This window comes from Gigantopelta aegis, chromosome 4 (assembly GCF_016097555.1).
Source record: "Gigantopelta aegis isolate Gae_Host chromosome 4, Gae_host_genome, whole genome shotgun sequence".
Classification (NCBI taxonomy): Eukaryota; Metazoa; Mollusca; class Gastropoda; order Neomphalida; family Peltospiridae; genus Gigantopelta; species Gigantopelta aegis.
Window position 1 is genome coordinate 40,734,162 of NC_054702.1, and position 23,411 is coordinate 40,757,572.

General features: G+C 37.1%; 1 protein-coding gene across 1 annotated transcript in view; it reads left to right on the forward strand.

Moving 5' to 3' along the window:
* Nucleotides 1-5,449: 5,449 nt before the first annotated feature.
* The window catches only part of LOC121369834 (adhesive plaque matrix protein-like), a 19,520-nt gene continuing 1,558 nt past the window's right edge, over nt 5,450-23,411 (forward strand). The window contains exons 1-3 of the mRNA XM_041494909.1: nt 5,450-5,546; nt 18,780-21,108; nt 23,031-23,271. Of these exons, the coding sequence (XP_041350843.1) occupies nt 19,189-21,108; nt 23,031-23,271 (2,161 nt within the window). The 5' untranslated portion in view covers nt 5,450-5,546; nt 18,780-19,188. The remainder of the gene's footprint in view (nt 5,547-18,779; nt 21,109-23,030; nt 23,272-23,411) is intronic.

Consider the following 23,411-nt stretch of genomic DNA (forward strand, 5'->3'; position numbering starts at 1 on the left):
CTCCCCATTCCGTATTACCAATAACTTTTAAAATATTGAGAGCTTTTAAGCCCTTCTTTTTAACATATCTAAGATGGGGCACAACAGATGGCTTCGTGTCAAAAATAACCCTCATAAATTTAGTCTCTTCCAAAATTAGCAGGTGTCACAGGTTTAATGTGAACCAAGTTGTATCCAAAACATAAACTGACAGACGTAGCAGTGGCCATCTTGAATTTCTTATGATGTAATCCCTAATCAGTCTTGAATATGGTTTAAATATTTTCTTTGACCCCAAAAATCTATGACAAGACATCAGATATACCATTCTAGGTTTATTATGAAGGCAGTTATAGCCATTAACATGAATTGATTAAAATACCCAAAGATGACCTTGGTTTATCAGGCACGTTCCAAAAAGGGACATCTGAAATACAAGAAATACAAAAAAAGAGAACCCCCCCCCCCCAAAACCCCCCAAACAAACAAACTAAATACAAACTATCCAGGTTCTGACATAGTCTGCCAGACTATTAAGCATCACGATGTTTTAAGCCACTTGTTTCCCAAGGGGTCAGGAGCATAGGCTAGGGTGGTTCGGGGGGGGGGGGGGGTTCGGTTTCGGACGAACCCCCCCCCCCCACCCCACTGAAGCAAATGGTCCGCTTTCAGAACTAAAACATACATATGGAGTTTCTGGTGGTGCAAAAACAAAATTGAAAAAGGTCCACTTGGTTCATATTCGACCCCCCCCCCCCTCCCCTAGGTCCAGATCACGCTACGCCCCTGGGGGAGGACGGGGGTCTGTTGGCAGCTGACGGTCTATCTCGATTTATTTTTCAAGATCTCAAATTTTTTATGTGAAGCGCTTCATCTATATTAGCTAAGAGCACTCGCCTTATGTTATGCAGATTGCTTTGACGTATAAATATTATGTCGTACGTAGCCTACCGTGGAAAATAAGTCAAGAGCCCAATATAATTGGTCGAGAGCTTGATGACATAATAAGTCGAGAACTCTAGATGGTATGTCGAGATCTCAACAATCTAATAATAAGTTGAACACTCGACATAAGTTGAAAGTTCGAGATCTTTAAAAGTAAAAAACAAAAGGTGTTTGTCCTAAATATACTACCGTAGTATCTATATATATATATTTTTTTTGTGTTTTGTAGTTTGGTATTTAACATACTTATGGTAATTTTGAAACTTGATCTTGACAGTGAAATCTATATATAGTAGTCTTCGGCTGTTACGGCCGTGGTTCATTAAGGCACAATTCTGAACGTTTTCAAATTGTTTTCAAATCGCTGGCGTGATTCTGCAAGTGAGGTTTTTCCTGAACATGAGTTTTCAATGGTATGCTGTCAGATCCACAGGTTATTAGTTATAAATCAGTGAGGCTGACTTCAATCAGATTAACAAAACCTAATTCAAACGCCACATATATATTTTTGATCCAAGGGACGCAAGCCTGACAAAAACTCCTGAGGTCAATAGACAAGAATTACCTCCCTTACACGCACGAACTCTTACACACACACACACACACACACACACACACACACACACACACACCGACCAGTCGGTAAAGCGCATGTCCAAAGTGCTTGGGTTGAAGTATCAAATCCTCTCGGAGGACATATTCTATGATTGTTCCCCCCCCCCCCCCGCTCTAACTAGTGCCCCACAAGTGTTGTAGCCTACCAATGAACGTGTGAGGAAGTGCATATAATATTATAAACGATCGCTTGTTGCTAATAGCAAAATGTAGTTGAATTTTTCAGACTACGTCTCACAAAGACCAATTATTTGATATCCTACAATTGATGACAGTGATGTCCTTAAACAAAACAATATTTAATTTTATTAACTATTTATTAAACATATAGACTGATAAATATCAGGCGATCCATCTTGAAGAAGAGATAAGTGTAAATGAATGAATGAATGAATGAATGAATGAATGAATATTTAACGACACCCCAGCACGAAAAATACATCGGCTATTGGGAGTCAAACTATGGTAATGCAAATAAATAAAGTGATGATCAACATCAATATAAAAATTTCAAGATTTAAACAAAAACAGTGTAAAGAACAGTGTAAAGAACTGTGCAAAAACACAAATATCACAGCATTTTACGGATACTGAATTTTACTCAAAACTTCAATTTTGTGCTGTATTGGCCATTCTCAAAGAAAATGTTACACCCCTGCACCACGGTGAGGTTACAGCACGCGCAGGGGAGATAAGTGTAAGTGCATTCATTAATCACATCCACACACGAACAAACATGTTTGGCTAATAGCGCTGGACTGTCGTATTCAGACCAAAGTCCAAACCGTATTACAGGGACATTCCTGAGTTTGCTGCATTGTAAGATGTTTCCGACTAAAAAATATTTCTACGATTAAACTTGCATATTAAATATATTTTATTGTTTAGAATATCAGTGTTTGTATATTTAATGTGGTTCTGGTCGTCTTAATATTTGTCAGAAGCCCAAACTGGATTTTGTACGTACGAAAAAATATATTTTAGGAAATAAAATGAAATATAACCAAGTACAAATATTAGAACGATCAGGAACACGTTAAATATACATCCACTAATATTTTATGCAGAAAAATATATTTGATATGTAATTACAGTCGTTAAAAAGTCTGTTGGTCGATAACATCTTATAAATTGCAGTAAACTCAGGAATGTCCCTTTAACCAATGGCGTTTATATTTATACTGAAAGAGAGATTCTACAGTGCATTTGTTTGGAAAAAACCGGCCTCGGTGGCGTCGTGGTACGCCATCGGTCTACAGGCTGGTAGGTACTGGGTTCGGATCCCAATCGAGACATGGGATTTTTAATCCAGATACCGACTCCAAACCCTGAGTGAGTGATCCGCAAGGCTCAATGGGTAGGTATAAACCACTTGCACCGACCAGTGATCCATAACTGGTTCAACAAAGGCTATGGTTTGTGCTATCCTGCCTGTGGGAAGCGCAAATAAAACTTCCCTTGCTGCTAATCGGAAGAGTAGCCCATATAGTGGCGACAGCGGGTTTCCTCTCAAAATCTGTGTGGTCCTTAACCATATGTCTGACGCCATATAACCGTAAATAAAATGTGTTGAGTGCGTCGTTAAATAAAACATTTCTTTCTTTGTTTGGAAAAGAAATATGGCCCAAATATTACGACAGAAGGAAATACGTATTGATAAAATGTGGTAAGGATCATAGACAAAAATGACACTGTGTACGGCCACCTCAACAATTGATGACTGCGCTGCATCGCCGCCGTATGGAACTGACAAGTGTGTTGAATATTGTGGAATATCGTTCCATTCCTCAATAAATGCTTGTCAAAGTTCATGACGTTCATTGACGTTCGATGGCACGCTAGGTCGACAGGGAGGTAAATTTGAGGAGGGCGAAATTTCCAGTAAAAATTTAGTAGTGTTCCTAAAGTTCATGTCCGGTCGTAAAGGTTAAGGTCAAACAAAACCAAACGATTTTCAGGTTAAATGGAGCAATGTATTTCGGATTACTAGTGTGTTTTTAAGTGGGGTTTAAATATTTTTCTTACACACCCGTTGGTGAGAACACCATGCGTTATTTATGATAACACATACCCTGTTTGCACACGTTCGTGTTAACAATTTCAAGACATACTAATGGATACTCCTAGGTGATGACCAGGTCACCAATGTCATACATACATTGACAAACAACACGATGGAAATCGATTACACTGTGACGTATAGTTAACCTAACAATCATGTGTCTGTGACGCGTAAGACAGCTACAAGTGCAAATGGTTGTAAATATCTTTTAGATGAAAAATATATTAAAATGCGCTTAAAACCTGGTTTTTGAGGATATGCAAGAAATATAATAATACATTCGTGTCCGTTAGATACCATTTATTTCACAACTCGCTGTTTAAAAACTACCAAACTCGCTTTCACTCGATAGATACATTTTAAAACAACTCGTTGTGAGATAAATGGTATCTACCGGCCACTCATGTATTATTCTCTATTGAAAGTTCTGTGTCGCCCTTTACGTGGAGGAAATGCTCTCGTGTGATATTGGTTCTACTTGTGACGTGGTCGACTTTCTGGGGAGAACGCTGGGCAACGCCTGTCAACAGTTGGCGACTCTCGTGTGGTATTGGATCTACTTGTGACGTGGTCGACTTTCTGGGGAGAACGCTGGGCAAAGCCTGTCAACAGTTGGCGACTCTCGTGTGGTATTGGTTCTACTTATGACGTGGTCGACTTTCTGGGGAGAACGCTGGGCAACGCCTGTCAACAGTTGGTGACTCTCGTGTGGTATTGGTTCTACTTGTGACGTGGTCGACTTTCTAGGGAGGACGCTGGGCAACGCCTGTCAACAGTTGGTGACTCTGGTGATGTTGGCAAATGTTTAACGACACACCACTAGAGCACATTGATGTGTTATTCGTTGGCTATTGGATGTCAAACATTAGGTAATTCTGATACATAATCTTAGAGAGAAAACCCGCTACATTTTTCCATTACGGGATCTCTTATATTCACCATCTAATACAATACAATACAATGCAATACAGTACAGTACAGTACAGTACAGTACAATACAATACAATACAATCTTTATTGCAACATTTGCATGTATACAATGATCAAGGGAAAATTTTCCTATTAAAAACAAACATATTAACTAGTTATAATAATGGCAACATATATTTAATGTAAGAAAAATGGCCAGGCAATGTTGTCACGACAACTTCTAAAAACTGCTGAGCATACATTCCATTCTGCATTTAAACCCGGATGTTCCCATGACGTGATGCCCACGTATATAAAATCTGAACGACAAAACCAAGAGTTTGGCTAACGTGTTTACGACAAAACATATTAAGTTTAGAATATGGTTTAAAAACTGTACACTAAACAAAAATATATTAAGTTTACAATAGTGTTTAAAAACTGTACACTTAACCAAAACATATTAAGTTTACAACGTGGCTTAAACACTATACACTAAACCAAAACATATTAAGTTTACAACATGGCTTAAACACTGTACACTAAACCAAAACATATTAAGTTTACAATATGGTTTAAAAACTGTACACTAAATCAAAACATATTAAATTTACAATATTATGGTTTAAAAACTGTACACTGAACCAAACCATTTTAAGTTTACAATATGGCTTAAACACTGTATACTGAACCAAACCATTTTAAGTTTACAACATGGCTTAAAAACTGTACACTGAACCAAACCATTTTAAGTTTACAATATGGCTTAAACACTGTACACTAAATCAAAACATATTAATTCGAATTTATAGATAAACCGCAAATAAACACTATTACATATTACCATCAATTAGAAATACAGCGGACTTCTATCAATGACACGGAAGTGCCCGATATAGTACAAGGCAACCCGAAAGTAGAATTAATTGTAATCGCGTTGTTGAAGTTAGCGGCAACGTGAAATTATTTGGAGTTGACGATCGTATATAAAACACGGTTGTACCCGTTTTAACGTGTGACGGAATACGACATCGAGGTATGTTCGATTTAATACATTATTAGAATCACATTTTAAACACTGTTGTGTGACACAGTATACCGATAGCTCAGTGAGCCCTATAGTCCGTTGACTGACCTACAAACAGCTTGTTCTGAATGTGCACGTCATGTCATGTCATGTCATGTCATAGAGTTTAACGTGCACATTCAGAAGAAGCTGTTGTAGCGCACGCCTGTCGTGGGCGAAAATGCTTGCGAAGCAAGCTCTTCCGTCCAAGGGAGTAAGTACACGTAAAACCCTATGACATATAAACCTCAATAATTTAAAGGTTTTTTTTGTTTAACGATACCACTAGACCACGTTGGTTAATTAATCATCGACTATTAGATGTCAAACATTTAATAATTTGGACATATAGTCTTAGAAAGGAAACCCGCTAAATTTTTCCATTAGAAGCAAGGGATCTTTTATATCAGGGGAAAGGAAAGGCATGACCTATATAATCTGTCAGTAGTGTGCCGCTGCATAGCTAGATATAAGAATAACTGATTACTGTCCCAATATACCAAAGGCGTGTTCAGAAGACCGAGCGCTCGCGAACAAATGACTGGTACCATCGTCTTCTATCACATTACATTCATCTAACGGTAGGCGCAAAAACCTGTGTAGCAAGCGACGGGATCGGTCTCCATGGATATATCCTGCGATAGTCTGAATGGCAAATAGTCCATGGGCCAGATACCGAAACCCTCCCCGACCCCACCCCACCCCCCCACCCCACCCCCCCACCCCAAGGGATTTTTGCAGACATGTATTTTTAGATACCTCATTATATATGAATTTAATATCTGCTTCTGCAGCAAAAATTTGGTGGATTAAAAAAATATCGCCATTTGAATGGGGGTACTGTTGCACATTTTGTGTTCCAAAAACACTATATTGAAAATATAAATATAGTGATAAATTTGTCATCCATATAAATTTTTAACAGATATAAGGCCAACATGAATGATATTCATCCTATACTAGATGTTAATAGTAACAAACCAAATAACAATGCAATATGTGGTATGAATAATGATATACTCATCGGCAAAAGTTAAGCAATGCCTGAAATGCATTATTTTCTATATTTACACATATTTTGGGCTGCTTGAACCTTTTACCATTAAAAATTGCACTGTATTTTAAAATATTAAGGCAGCATTATTCAAATATGGTTCAGTATATTTGCCTATACTATACTCAACAAAATTAATTAAGGTCCAATAGCTATTTTAGCATTTTCCTTTAAATATGGGGGAAAATACAACTTGTCAGCATTGTGGCATGTTCTTAAACTTAATGACTTAAATAACAATTTTGAGGGAACACAATGACAAAACACATTCTGAACAAATGTGTAACAAATACTTGCCTAATGCTCATTTCAATATTTTTCATAAGTATGTGAAATACCCAGTGTTTTTTGCATGTATAACCAGTAAAAGTTTACTGAAACAATGTATAGAAGCCATATATATGACCAAAACATGCTAAAATAATATGACAGTAACAAAGAATTATATTATAAGAAAGTTTACTAGCCCTTAATTAATTTTGTTGAGTATACATGTATGTGCATCAATATTATGAATATGTCCCTCTTTACTAAACACCAGTGTTAAAAATTTAAAGGATCAGTTTTGTGTACCTACCATAATTTCTTTTGCATTACATGTACAAGTCATCTATCTCACAGAAGTTCATCTTATACTAGTCTGTGTTTGTAATATTTTTAGATTTGCCTTTATATTTACATTGTTTAACTTATGCTCAAGTGTATATAATTAGTTTCTACATCAAATATTGTCTAGGAAAGTTTTGACTTCCTTTCATATTCCTTTGCATTTTCATGCAATTAAAATATGTCTGTCATGTTGACAATTTCTGGTATTCTCCTTCTCCAGACTCTGCTCTGGTTCCTCCATCAGTATGTCCATCAGCTCTCATGGTATCATATCACTATTTCATCTCTAGTGTGCCTTCTAAACTTTCTCAGCCATATGACAATTTGGTTGGGGAATAGCCTGGTATGCCTGGCATGACTGATACCAAATGACAACTTGGCAATTTGTTCTCTTTATGTGCATTCTCAGAGCATTCTCAGTGAATGCATACATGTAGAGTGGAGAAGGCTGATTTATACTCTAATGTAGTTATCATCCTTGGTTTGGCAACAAACATTTCCAAATATTTCTCAAGTCATGATCTTTTTGTATGTTATTCGCACCTGCACTCCCATAGAGAAGGTATATGAAATGATCTGCTTCTTAAATATATGAACATCAATTTTTGCTGAACTTCCATGAGCTAACAACATTTCAAGGAGGTCTTGACGTTGCTTGAGAATATTCAAAACCTCCAGTTTTCCATTCTGCATAAAAGCACTGTTGGTATCATAGCCAGTAATGGCAAGCACAGCTGGAATTGCTAGTTGGTGTTTTCCCTGCATCCTTAATGATGCTGTGCACATCTATAAGATGCCTCTTGTTGCCAAATTGAGTGTATACAAATGTCCGTATCTGGGATGGTGAACTGGCAGCAATGTACAGACATTGAAGTATAATCTTTGTTTCTGCATCTTCTTGTGCACTTTACAACACCCTCAGACATGGTTTGCATTTGAAACATATACTTTGTCTCACAAATAGAACCTCTTCCCAAGAAGCTGAGGGCAGAGTTTTCTTTTTTTCATTTAAATGGTCTTCCAGTCTCTTAAGACCTTTGTAGGGATTCCTTAGATCGAGGGTGGCTTGGAAGAGCCCCTTTCACATGAGAAATTTAGTGCCAAACCACGAATGCTGTTATTATGCTACTGTGGATTAGATGCAAACCTTCCATCCAGTAGATATTCCCTGAAAATATGCTGTACCAATAGAGCAAATTGGAAGAGAGCAAATGGCGAACACCCAGAAATTATCTCCCCCTTAGAGGTCGCGTCGTCACTATACACCCTAGAGTCTAGCTTTAAACAGCTGTTCAGTAGTGTGATTTGAAGCCACTGGTCGTATAAAATTACTTGTCCACCACTGTACGAACAGGAAAAGTGGTCATATTTTTTCAGACGATGATGCATTGCACAAAGAATGTCTGGACTGCATAACGGATCTAGTATATGACAAAATACAACAACAACAACAAAAATAAAACAAACAGTGAATCGCTGAAAAACGAGGCATTTGTATGTCATTGCCAAAAACCTATCCATTCTCGGTGTGTGGATTTAAAACAAAATTAATTATTTATATATTATTTGAATAAAATCTAGTTGAAATATTATATTTTCTTCCTTTTATGTATGCTATGTGGACATTTGTTTATTTGTGTGTTTTGTTCACTGCTTTTTGGTGAGGGGGAGGATTTAGGTGAGTTCATCCTACCCCCCATGGAATTGATCATGTTTGTTGTCAATTATTTAATTAATTAATTAATATATTTTTAATCAATAATTTCACAGACTAAAAGAAAAAATGTTTTAGAAACAACACTTTTTTTAATTTATTTACAGGGCCAGCGGAGTGTATTTGAAAGTGGGGATGGGGTGGTGGTACTTATAGTGTGCTGTTTGTTAAAAGGTTGTGGTGTGTGTGTGAGAGAGACAGACAGAGACAGAGAGAGAGAGATAGTGTGTATACATGTATTTGAGGGCCCGAACCTGTTGGTGGGGGTTCGGAGGCATGCTCACCCAGAATAAGTTTAAATATTACATGTTAACATAGGGCCTATGATATCTCCAGACTTTTGAGAACAGTAACAGGAAAAAAGAGGAGACCATGGCCCTATCGGCCCTCACCTCTTCTACAGCCCCTAATACACGATTTGAAGAAGAAGAAAATAATAGTTTGAGACATGCAAATAGCATACATACATTATAAACAGAATAGTGAAATGTGGAGTGCCCATTGAGGTGTAAAAACAATTGTTTCTTGAAACCGACCCTACCTTAAAAAAAAGGCTTACCCTGATTATTTTTCCCCATTTTTTTTTTAAGTTAAAAAGAGTACAGATGTTGTTGTTTTTTTGTTTTTTTTTTAAAGTTTAGACTGGCCCTACCTAATATTTTTTAGTCATGTTCCCAGAAATTGTTTTAGGTACAAGGCAGAATAAAATTTTCTTTTCTTCATTTGTTAAACTCTACATTTGATTATTCCTTTGTTAATCTATCTATAGGGGGCCTATTAGTTGGGTATCTCTTTTGTAAGCTGTAATATGTATGTCTTTTTATACTAGGCATATCTGAAATTACTGACAAAAACACTACCAAAGGATGCTGTGATGGTGGTGTAAACAAATAACTCCAATGAAAGTGTAAATGCTGAAATTAAAGTAATTGGTAGGTGTAGCCTGTGTGGTGGCCATGGGTTTACCTTATTGGTGAGTCAGTATATATGCCAAGTGTCAAAACCATGGGTCAAAATTATGAAGGCTGTTTTTCTGAAACACAGATGTTTAACACCAAATTTAAAATGTGCTGAGATGTTGTAAAAGAATATTAATTTCTTTTCATTATTGGTTATTCTAAAGAGACTGCGGAGCTTGTTTTGCAATGTGAGATTTGATTAAATACTTGAGGCATAACAGAACAAACTCTTTTGTTTTTGCTACTGACCCAAAAACAAACTAACCATAACAAAATACTTTCCAAATTATAATCTAGAATTTATTTACATAAATATCCTGAAACTGGAAATTTTAATATTTGTTCAAAAAATAAAAAATAAATTTCTTTCTTTGTTTTGAGAGGGTGTGTGTGTGTGTGTGTGTGTCTCTTTTTATTCTTTGTCTTTTTTTTTTAATATTGCCTAACTGGACTATTTTGGATAAATGTAGCAAAATCCCATCATTTTATTCTCCAGTGACTGTTTAAGCCTATAACAGTTTATAATACTTTCACTTTTTGGGGGAGCATGTTGACTACATTGTGATAAATTCTAGCATGACATTGAAAAAAACCACACTGTTGAACTGAAAATATATATACCAGATAGGTATTGTTTATGTACAGTTTATCAAGTACATGTACATGCTAAGCAAGTACATGTAACTCATCATACATTGAACATGAAACAAGCCATGTGTGAATACTGCATGTAATGCATCTCTTGAAATTAATGTAATTAGTGATAATTGGTGTTGTACCTATATTCACTTTAAACTATTAGTAAACCATAAGTGTACTTTTATATATAGTCATAATTATTTCTTGCTGCATCTGGTTTTAGAAATCCACATTTGTAAAATAGCAGTATTTTCTTTCTTTAATTTGTAATTTATTACTTTTGCAGCCTTTGGAGAGAAAAAATAGTATAATGTCTAAAGCAGTTTTCAATTGCTGTTAATTTCATTATCAGTGGTAAATAAGTGTATGAACCATGATAAAGATTATTTACATTGGATTTTTCTTAATATAAGTACTGAAAAGTATAAAATTTAGATACCGGTAGGTCAAATAGATTTATGTTAAAAAAGGCTCAGTGAAATCAGAATTCCTATCAGATTATGTCATTTTGTACATACAAATTAAATTATTTACATTAACGAATTATAAATATTGAAAAACAATACCACTATCATTTCTAATTTCATGTAAATGTGTATGAAAAATTGTTGACAAATTTGGTTGAATTTACTCTACTCTGCAAATGAATAATTTGTGGTTTTAAACACGTATATCTTCATATTAAATCGCGATAACAAACATTGAATAGTAAATGAATGTTTAACGACACCCCAGCACGAAAAATACATTGGCTACTGGGTGTCAAACTATGGTAAACAAATAACATTGAATAGAACCCGGAAGTAAACAGCGAAGAATGGAATGTGGCGTTTTACAAATTAAAACTTTATTAAATGCTGTTACCGTTTTTTTTATTGCAAACACTCAAGTATTATCAGTCAAATATGTACACATTTAATGGTTTTGGCATGGTGAATATATGATAGAAAGTTGTAAGAATGGTAGGGAGTAGCCTACGTGGTTGGGGAAAACCCACGATTTAGCTGGACATTATTTTGTTCTTTTTTATTCTTTCATTTTGTTTTTTTTTACTACCAACTGCGGAATTTCGTAGATTTTTATTATTTACTTTAAATTTTAGCCGTTCTACGCTTTAGTCACATACATGCTCATAATTAGGTCGGGAATAATAGAGTGGATATACCGATCGGTGCTTTACGACAATACAGATTTAGAAAAAGGAATGGTGTATAGTGCATGAGCGCCACCTGTCGGAAAGTCTCTGATTGTTCGCCATTGCCATGGTCTCATATGGTATTAGTCATATCACAAATTCCAGGTTATTCCTCAATCACATAGAAATGGCTGAGAAATGTCCAAAGAAATACTGAAGCTGAATTGGATGGTTTGTGATCTGATAATGCAAGAGCTGTTGACATACTGAGAGAGGAACAAGAGCAAAGGCCCAGAGGACAAAATAAGAACTTACAGATATTGTGAACATAATAGACATTATATTTGAGTCAGATGATAAGACTGAAATAGGAAAGAAAGTCAAGTACTAGATATACCTGATGACTATATCTGATGTCAATTATATAAACCTGAGCATAAATTAAGCACAATTTAAATACAAAAATGTTTTTAAAAATAGTACAAGCTTCTGTGAGATAGATGAATTGTAAATGTTTTAACACACATGCTGAGGAAAGGTACTTATAATTGGTTGGTACTAAGAACAGAGGGACATCTTCATAAATTTGTGAACATAGTATACAAACTCCATATACTTAACCATATTTGAATAATGAAGCCTCAATATGTTATAGAAAAAAGCCAGGTCAATTTTTTTTTAATAATAAAAGCTTCAGGCAATCCTAAGTATGTGTATACATAGAAATTAATACATTTCTGGCATTGCTTATTAGTAACTTTTTATGAGATGTATATAATTATTCATACCTCATATTATATTGTTTTGTAATTGTTATTAACATCTACTTAATAGAATAAAAGGAAGGATGTAGAAATAGAAAATTGTAAACTTCACATATATCATATTTGGGTCACATAAAATGATTGAGAATTGGAAATGAAAGTTAGATTTTTATAGTGCTAGATATTTGCCTGATGTCAATATTCTATATAGAAATCAATTATATACACCAAAACATAAGTTAAGCATAATATAAATAGAACTGCAATTCTAAAATATTACAAAAAGCAACAAAAAACCTAGCTATTGTAAGATGAACTGTTGTGAGACAGATACATTGTATATGTAATGCAGACTTGCCTAGAATGGTATGTAAATTCACTTTTTATGTTTGTAAGACTTGTGTGTAATATAAAAATATTCAAAATATCCATGTAAATGGTTTAGACAGCATGTACTGCACCATATTTAAGTAATGCTGCCTTCAGATATTAAATACAATACAATAATAAAAGGATCAGAATGTTTTAGGTATGGTATGTACATGTACATAGAGAATTACGTATATCGGGAACTGTGTAACTTTTGCTGGTGAGTATACCCCCGGTACTATATCCATACCACATATATTGCATTGCTTTGTGGTTTGTTGTTATGAACATGTAATTTAGCATGAATAGCATTCATAATTTGGTCTTAAACCCGTACAAAATATGTCTGGATGTTAACTTGAACATTGCCATGCAGTTTTTTCATATATAGTATATATATAGTTTGTAATACTCAGGACATTTCAAATTCATTGACTCACTATGCTTAGTCAGATGCCAAAAATGTATTATTTTTTGGTGGAATACATTCACCAGTAACCCAGCTTTAAAGTAAAAGCAGTGATATAGTCCAGAATTATTTTCAAATATTTTTGAAAATTATGTGGAACATTCACCTTGATCAGAAATTTGCCCTGTTAAAAATAAATAGGGTGCCTACACTCAAAAATGCCGTAACAACGTTTATTCATCTGTGCATTATGACCAACAGCTATGTAGGATTCTGTACACATTTTACGTGGATTATAACTAATATTGTGAGCAGAATGATGGAAATACACAGTAAAACGTTTTCAGGCCAGCTTATTTTGGCCAAACATCTCCATAATATTTGCCCGAATATGGTTTGCCCCAGACTGTGGGGGAGGGGAGGGGCCAGGAGATAGCTGACCCCCCCCCCCCCATCTTGTACGCGAATGCTAATAATATACTAGCAACGAGTTTGAACTACAAAGTAATGAAGTGTAAGCTATTCCTCACTTATGTACCTTTCTAGACCTGCGGGTAACCCATGTAAAAAGCGTGGTTTTGTAAACACGGGTAAAACACACACATGTGAAATGCACCACGGGTGTAGGGTCTTGGTCAAGTTTTTCAGTGGTTTATGTAAACCAGTATTAAACCTAGGTTTTCATATAACCTGGTGTTATGAAACCCAGACGTGAAATCGGCCTGTATGTTTACATATAACCTGGTGTTATGAAACCCAGACGTGTGAAATCGGCCTGTATGTTTACATATAACCTGGTGTTATGAAACCCAGACGTGTGAAATCGGCCTGTATGTTTACATATAACCTGGTGTTATGAAACCCAGACGTGTGAAATCGGCCTGTATGTTTACATATAACCTGGTGTTATGAAACCCAGACGTGTGAAATCGGCCTGTATGTTTACATATAACCTGGTGTTATGAAACCCAGATGTGTGAAATCGGCCTGTATGTTTACATATAACCTGGTGTTATGAAACCCAGACGTGTGAAATCGGCCTGTATGTTTACATATAACCTGGTGTTATGAAACCCAGACGTGTGAAATCGGCCTGTATGTTTACATATAACCTGGTGTTATGAAACCCAGACGTGTGAAATCGGCCTGTATGTTTACTCTGGTTATGGGAACAGATTCCTGTAAAAAAAACAGAAAGAAAGAAAAAAGCAAACATATGAACTTTTTATGTAGCGGTGACGGGACGTAGCCCAGTGATAAAGCGCTCGCCTGATGCGCTGTAGGTCCAGGATCGATCCCCGTTGGTGGGCCCATTTGGCTATTTCTCGTTCGAGCCAGTGCTCCACAACTGGTATATCAAAGGTCGTGGTATGTACTATCCTGTCTATGGGATACTGCATACAAAAGATCCCTTGCTGCTATATCCAATTGCGTTGCGGCAGATGGTTTGCTACGTCATTATCTGTGTGGTCCTTAACCATATGTTCAATGTCATATAAGTTATATCAATATTTAAAATGTGTTGCGTGCGTCGTTAATTAAAGCATTACGTCCTTGCTTGATCCCTGCGTTTTAGGTACGGTAGCATTCAGATTCTAGCAAATGGCATCACGTCTGGGTCTAACTGCACTTAACGTTTGAAAGAACACTTCATAGAGTCTTTAATGCCATTGGAGGGCGGGACATAGCCCCGTGGTAAAGCACTCGCTTGATACGCGGTCGGTTTAGGATCGATCCCCGTCGGTGGGCCCATTGCGCTATTTCTCTTTCTAGCCAGTGCACCACGACCGGTATATCAAAGACCGTGATATGTACTATCCTGTCTATGGGATGGTGCATACAAAAGATTCCTTGCTACTAAGTGAAAAATGTAACGGGTTTCGTCTCTAAGACTATATGTCAAAATTGCCAAATGTTTGACATCCAATAGCCCATGATTAATAAATCAATGTGCTCTAGTGGTGTCGTTAAACAAAATACATTTTTATTATGCCATTGATGAGACATGGCGGCATTTGTTGTCGTAAAGTGTAGTTTTGTCTGACCAATACCTTCCCGTGAGTCGATTTAAACCAGTGTTTGTGTACCAGGTACTGTAAGGTTGAAAGGTATGCGCGGTATGCCATAAGCAGAAGAAGGAAGGAAATGTTTTATTTAACGACACACTCAACTCATTCTATTTACAGTTATATGGAAGGAAGGAAATGTTTTATTGAACGACACACTCAACTCATTCTATTTACAGTTATATGGAAGGAAGGAAATGTTTTATTTAACGACACACTCAACTCATTCTATTTACAGTTATATGGAAGGAAGGAAATGTTTTATTGAATGACACACTCAACTCATTCTATTTACGGTTATATGGAAGGAAGGAAATGTTTTATTTAACAACACGACACACTCAAAACATTTTATTTATGGTTATATGGAAGCAGGAAAGAAATGTTTTATTTAACGACGCACTCAACACATTCTATTTACGGTTATATGGTGTCGGACATATGGTTACGGTAGTACTAAACCAAATAACTTCTGGCTGGGTCAAAGTTCAAGGTGCACCCAACTTTTGATAGAGAAGTGAACACCACAAGTCCTGTGATTGGTTATAAATGTGAGTGTGTTGGCTGTAAAAAATAATATTTTCATCTGGGTAAAAAAAATGTGTAATTTTATTTCATCTAGTACCAATGTGTCAAGTAGCCTTGTGCTTGAAACATGTATGGGGTACCTGTACTCGAATTTTGTGCGAAACTAGGGTAGTCATAGACGCTACCCGTTATCTCAGAAACGAGCAGCTTGACCCCCATTTTTTTCTGATTCACTTTAAGTGTAAGGGGTGGTAGTATTTATATCCGTGGCGTTTATGTCGGTTGATACGTTGCAAGTAGGAGTTTTAGCCACATATGTTACTATTGTCGTCTATGGGATTTGATTTGGTAGTATACACCCTATAGCACATATTCAGTGCATAATAAAAAATATTATGATTTTGTCATTTTATTTAATTAAACTATACTGGTTGATTAATTAGCCATCACTCGATCATGCATGTTCACAATGACCTTGACCGTGACAATAATCTCTGTACATGGTTCTGAATGGAGTTTGAATCAAAGTTAGCACTGAAGAAAAGTTGGTTTTGGCCTATAATTCATACTGTAAAGATTTCAATAATTTCTTTTTACATGGTATTTGACTTGCCAAATACAACTGCTCTTAAATATGGTATTATATATAGGCAACCTGAACTAAGATTTTAATAGCAATTTATTTTTATATTAAAAATAGCATGTGCCAATAGTGGGTTAATGTCTTTAGTTTACATTAACATTGTTAATTTTTTATGTATGAAATTCTGAAAACTGAAATTTGTAAAGAAGTTGATTTTTATTGTCATTTTGACATATTTATAGAGTGCTAAATCATAATTTAGACAAATTTGTAGTTTTATGCAAAATTTAAAGTAAATTTGAAGAAAAACTTTACCAAAAACATAATTAAATTTGTTGTCACTATTGTGCCTTCTGTTCTTATTTGTACATAACAATAAGGTTGTTAAACATATACTTAGATCTCCAGATCATTTTTCTTTCTTAATAATCACTTAGTTAGCTGTCATAAAAAGCATTTTGAGTTTATACTAGATTCAGAACCAATTTTTTCAGATTTGATTATCTGCCTTGGATTAAGTTGATAATTTATTTTATTGTTAAAGCTGTATTACCTAATGTTACTAGCTAAATAAAATGCTGGATTACAGATTGTAGGAATACATCTAATGTACATATTGTATTCATCCGGATTAGAAAATAATGCAAAAAAATAGATGTTCGGGTAATTTTGTCATTTAAAAATAGTTTTTTTCATTAATTAATCAAAAATAAATGTGTTAAAGCTGCATGATTATTCCAGATATCACAACTATTAAAACCTCCAACTACAGTAGGCTATAAATAAAATATAGTCAGGAATATTGGTGGCTGCCAATAGTTTTGATGGTTCATTATGAAAATCAGCATGGCCGATGGATTTGAAATTCCCACACCTGGTAACTTGAAGACACCCACACCCAGCATACAGGATTTCCTCCCAGCACTAATGTTCAGGACATTAAGTCATTACTTCATACAGGTACAGTCATGTTTGTGTTTCCTTCCTCAGACAGTGTATTTTTTTAATACTGATATTTCTTTGATGTGCCTGTTAAGGTCTTCATAATCTAGGGGTCAATCAAGTGCATGTGTTTTAATGGAATTCTTTAAAGGGGTAGAGGTACTCTGACTATCTTTGTTGTCTCTACATATATACCTGAGTACACACACCCAACTGAAAGTAAATATCTTCAAGAGTTTTATTTTAAAACATTTTGTTGTTTAATATGACATATTGCATTTGTACAAAACTATATGCCAGATATATGCTTTTTTAGGTGTACATTATATTAGGTTCCACTGTAGAAACAACAGTTTCAGTGAGGTTGTCAGTTTATGTCAGAATACACCAGACCCTGGTTGTCATAAAGACACATAGCTGGACACTTTTTGAAAAATGTATGTTATCAGTATAGGTAGTACTAAACCAAATAACTTCTGGCTGGGTCAAAGTTCGAGGTGCACCCAACTTTTGATAGAGAAGTGAACACCACAAGTCCCGTGATTGGTTATAAATGTGAGTGTGTTGGTTGTAAAAAATAATAGTTTCATCTGGGTAAAACAAATGTGCAATTTTATTTCATCTAGTACCAGTGTGTCAAGTAGCCTTGTGCTTGAAACATGTATGGGGTACCTGTAAAAAAAAGTACTTGAATTTTGTGTGAAACTAGGGTAGTCATAGACGCTACCCGTTATCTCAGAAACGAGCAGCTTGACCCCCAGTTTTTTCTGATTCACTTTAAGTGTAAGGGGTGGTAGTATTTATATCAGTGGCATTTATGTCAGTTGATATGTTGCAGGTAGGAGTTTTAGCCACATATGTTACTATTGTCGTCTATGGGATTTGATTTGGTAGTATACACCCTTAAGGACCACACAGACATTGAGGGAGGAAACCTGCTGTCGCCACTTCATGGGCTACTCTTTTCCATTAGCAGCAAGGGATCTTTTATATGTACCATCCCACAGAATAAATAGCACATACCATAGCCTTTGACGTACCAGTCGTGGTGCACTGGCTGGCGCAATGGGCCCACTGACAGGGATCGATCCCAAACCGACCACACATCAAGTGAGCTCTTTACCTCTGGGCTACGCGTTGCTTGCTAATTTCTGTTCGGGATTGTGGATTTGTAATCTGTGTATAGAGAGGCTGGAAGAGTTTGGGGGGGGGGGGGATTTAAATTCTGAAACTAGATCATTTACCAATATATTTTGTGTTAAAAACTGTATCTGAACCAAACACTCTCAAAGAGGAATTTATCAAAACCATGACACTGTGAACTCGGTAACGGATTGTAACATTCCTAACAATAAATTTTCTGTTTTTGTACATACTACATTTTAAAATAAAAATTCATCGTTTGTCTGTACTTTTCTTTTGTTTTATTCAGCAGGCATATTAATCGACAGTTTGATGAGCACAGAGCAGATGAAAACTGGACAGTTCTCACTAACCAAATACATAGCGTAATAAGACACGGCACACTGAATATCTGGTATTACTAACGAATCTTCCAGTGAAAAGAGCGAGGAAACTAGTTGACATGTCCACCACCAACAGCTGATTCTGGTTTTAAGAACGATAAAACACGTCCACCGCCAACAGCTGAACCTGGTTTTAAGAACGATAAAACACGTCCACTCCAAACAGCTGAACCTGGTTTTAAGAGCGATAGAACACGTCCACCGCCAAAAGCTGAACCTGGTTTTAAGAACGATAGAACACGTCCACCGCCAACAGTTGATTCTGGTTTTAAGAATGATAAAACACGTCCACCGCCAACAGCTGAACCTGGTTTTATGAAAAATAGAACACGTCCACCGCCAACAGCTGAACCTGGTTTTAAGGGCGATAAAAGACGTCCACCGCCAACAGCTGAACCTGGTTTTAATAACGATAAAACACGTCCACTGACAACAGCTGAACCTGGTTTTAAGAGCGATAAAACACGTCCATCACCAACAGCTGAACCTGGTTTTAAGAGCGATAAAACACGTCCACCGCCAACAGCTGAACCTAGTTTTAAGAGCGATAAAACACGTCCATCCCAAACAGCTAAACCTGGTTTTATGAACGATAGAACACGTCAACCGCCAACAGATGAACCTGGTTTTAAGAACGATAGAACACATCCACTGCCAACAGCTGAACCTGGTTTTATGAACGATAGAACACATCCACCGCCATCAGCTGAACCTGGTTTTATGAATGATAGAACACGTCCACCGCCAACAGCTGAACCTGGTTTTAAGAACGATAGAACACGTCCACCGCCAACAGCTGAACCTGGTTTTAAGAATGATAAAAGACGTCCACCGCCAACAGCAGAACCTGGTTTTCAGGGCGATAGAACACGTCCACCGCCAACAGCTGAACCTGGTTTTATGAATGATAGAACACGTCCATCGCCAACAGCTGAACCTGGGTTTAAGTATAATAAAACACGTCCACCAGCAACAGCTGAACCTGGGTTTAAGTACGATAAAACACGTCCACCGCCAACAGCTGAACCTGGGTTTAAGAACGATAAAACACGTCCACGGCCAACAGCTGAACCTGGGTTTAAGAACGATAAAACACGTCCACGGCCAACAGCTGAACCTGGGTTTAAGAGCGATAAAACACGTCCAGCACCAACAGCTGAACCTGGGTTTAAGAACGATAAAACACGTCCACGGCCAACAGCTGAACCTGGGTTTAAGAGCGATAAAACACGTCCACCGCCAACAGCTGAACCTGGCTTTAAGACCGATAAAACACGTCCACCGCCAACAGCTGAACCTGGGTTTAAGACCGATAAAACACGTCCACCGCCAACAGGTGAACCTGGTTTTAAGAGCGATGAAACACGTCCACCGCCAACAGCTGAACCTGGTTTTAAGAGCGATAAAACACGTCCACCGCTAGCAGCTGAACCTGGTTTTAATAACGATCAAACACGTCCACCGCCAACAGATGAACCTGGTTTTAAGAGCGATAAAACATGTCCACCGCCAACAGCTGAACCTGGTTTTAATAACGATAAAACACGTTCACCGCCAACAGCTGAACCTGGTTTTAATAACGATAAAACACGTCCACCGCCAACAGCTGAACCTGGTTTTAATAACGATAAAACACGTCCACCGCCAACAGCTGAACCTGGTTTTAATAACGATAAAACACGTTCACCGCCAACAGCTGAAGAGAAGACATCCGCACCAGGATCTGGAGCTAGGAGAAAAACATACTCACGTACACGAGCTGTATCTACGCCTGTGCATGTAAACACACCATCGACTGACAGTATCCACGCACTGGATTCACGGAAACCACGAACAGAGCCTAGTATAAGTGTAGCGAAATTACTGTCGTCTGATGTAGACGAGAGACGATGTAAAACACATATTGGAGCGATTCGTACACCTGCCCCACACAGGCCGCTGTCCAGGGCGTCCCCACCCAAAGTTGAACCTTTTAATGTGGATGAGACAAAAACCCTCGATGAGTTCGTTGAAGAGATGTGTGAGTTGAGTATTGTTACATGTGTTCTCAATACGGATGCAGAACTGAACAAATTCTTTAGGGAAGAAGTTCAACTCCGACGAGATGACATATATACAGCCACCGATTCCATTAAGAAATTTAAGGATAGTATCCTTGTCGAGATGAACAGAAATACGAATACCAGTTTCCAATGGGAATTCTTCAACAGCGGGTCATATTTCGATGGGACAAAGGTTGGTACATTTGTATGTATCATGTATGCATTGGTATATGAATATCTATTTATTTTATGTATGTCGAGGTTGACTGTTACATACATAGATATTAACGCACTGGCGCAGGGGATAATTAAATCCTTTCTGACCTTACAAATTGTCCCATGCCGTTGCTGGGATTCGAACCTGTGGGATCGATTCCCGTCGGTGGGCCCATCAGGCTACATGTATTTCTCGTCGCAGCCAGTGCACGACGACTGCCATATCAAATGCCTGTCTGTGGGATGGTGCTCATAAAAGATCCCTTGCTACCAATGGAAAAATGTAGCGGGTTTTTTCTCGAAGACTACATGTACATGTCAAAATTACCAAATGTTTGTCATCTAATGGCCGATGATTTATAAATCAATGAGCTCTAGTGGTGGTGTAAAACAAACTTTAACTATAAAGGTAGAAGGTCAGTTATTTGTGAATCTTCAGCTGAGATTTATGCATGTCAGCCCTTGGCATCCTAAATACCCACCTATGGTTTAAACATAAATAAAGAATCTTATAGGTAATTTCGGTCTCAAGGAAATTACTAACAGGGTCAGTATTGTTAAGAGGACTCATTTTGAATATTTTGAGTTAAATGTTTGCGTTAAATTCCAAAACGTGTCCCCAGACTGCATTATTTTGGGTGCATTTTTGACAATGTTCACACCCATACAAATCGCAACCAATCGGGAGTTGGTGGATAGGGCGCATATATTTCTGAAAAGTGCTATTCATGCCTAACAAAAATATATGTACTCATTTGAATAAAGGTTTAGCTGTTAAATTTTTCACTTTTGCCACAGGGAAAACCCGGTGCATGAATACCAAGCCTCATTACAGCTAAACAATTTGCACTGTTATCAAACCAAACATGGATCTATGCAAACACAACACATGAACTATTTTCGCGACAGGGTAGACAAAGGAGCTAACTGTATAGTGCTACCTATAGCCACTTCTAATGTTAAGTCACAAGAAGTTCTATTTATGGAATTTGTCTTTGTACGCAGTATTTAGCACAATCTGTGCACGGTAGTCGACTGGACATGCATGAGAACAAAAACATCTTTGTTCCCCCATTCACATCCCCACACACACAACTTTTTATAGCTGCCTATCGGCTCATAACACGATTCAGTGTGTGTGTCCCACCCCATGTGGTTGCCCAACTATAAAACCCTGGCTTCCGAATCATCTATATTTATCGTGTACCATATGCTTGCATGCGTGCATGCGTGCATGTATATATGTAATGCCGTATGCATGTATGTATGTATGTATGTATGTATTGATGTATGAATATCTATATATTGTATGTATGTCGAGGTTGACTGTTACATACATAGATATTAACGCACTGGCGCAGGGGATAATTAAATCCTTTCTAGCCTCACAAATTGTCCCATGCCATTGCTGGGACTCGAACCTATGGCACCGAATTGCCCGCAACTTGCAAGCTTGCCACGATACCTTTTGAGCTTTTGTATGTATGTATGCATGTATGTATGTATGTATGTATGTATGCATGCATGTATGTATGTATGTATGCATGTATGTATGCATGCATGTATGTATGTATGTATGCATGCATGCATGCGTGCAGGTAGGTAGGTAGGTATATATGTATGTATGCATGCATGTACGTATGTACGTATGTACCCATGTGTGTGTGCCCACGTGCGTGTGTGCATGCGTTTATCTGTCGGTCGGTCAGTGTCAGTCAGTCAGGGACAATTAATTTTTCACGACAACATTAAGTAGCTTATGGACCTACTAACAGGAAATACTTGTTTGATACAATGGGTACAACAGTAACCAAAAATACAATTATTTGAAACTAAAATTGAAATATTGTCAGAAATCTCAACGTCAACCACCGTGGAATTGCCCTTCCTCTTATACAGGTCGCTGCTGCCGACGAGGCTGACTGCATGCTGCTTCCCAAAATGACCAAAGTGACCAAAGTAGAGGCCGTGTATGTTGGCGCACCTGCCCCTTTTTGTTTCATCAAGGTATCCAGCTCGTCTCCGCTCAGACAACTCGATATCTTCGACGGAGAATACATTAGTTCTGCCAAGTATCGCAAATTTGTTTATGATCATTTGGATGTCATAATGGAAGGACCAGAGTGCAGAAAATGGAAAAGTAAGTAGAATTGTAGGTATAACATATTTCGCAGCGAAACGTCAAACTATCTGTTTTACAATATTCACTTCTCTATATCTTTCATTTCAACTTATTTTCTTGCTGATACCGATTAAGGTTTCAAGCACGCTGTGCTGGGG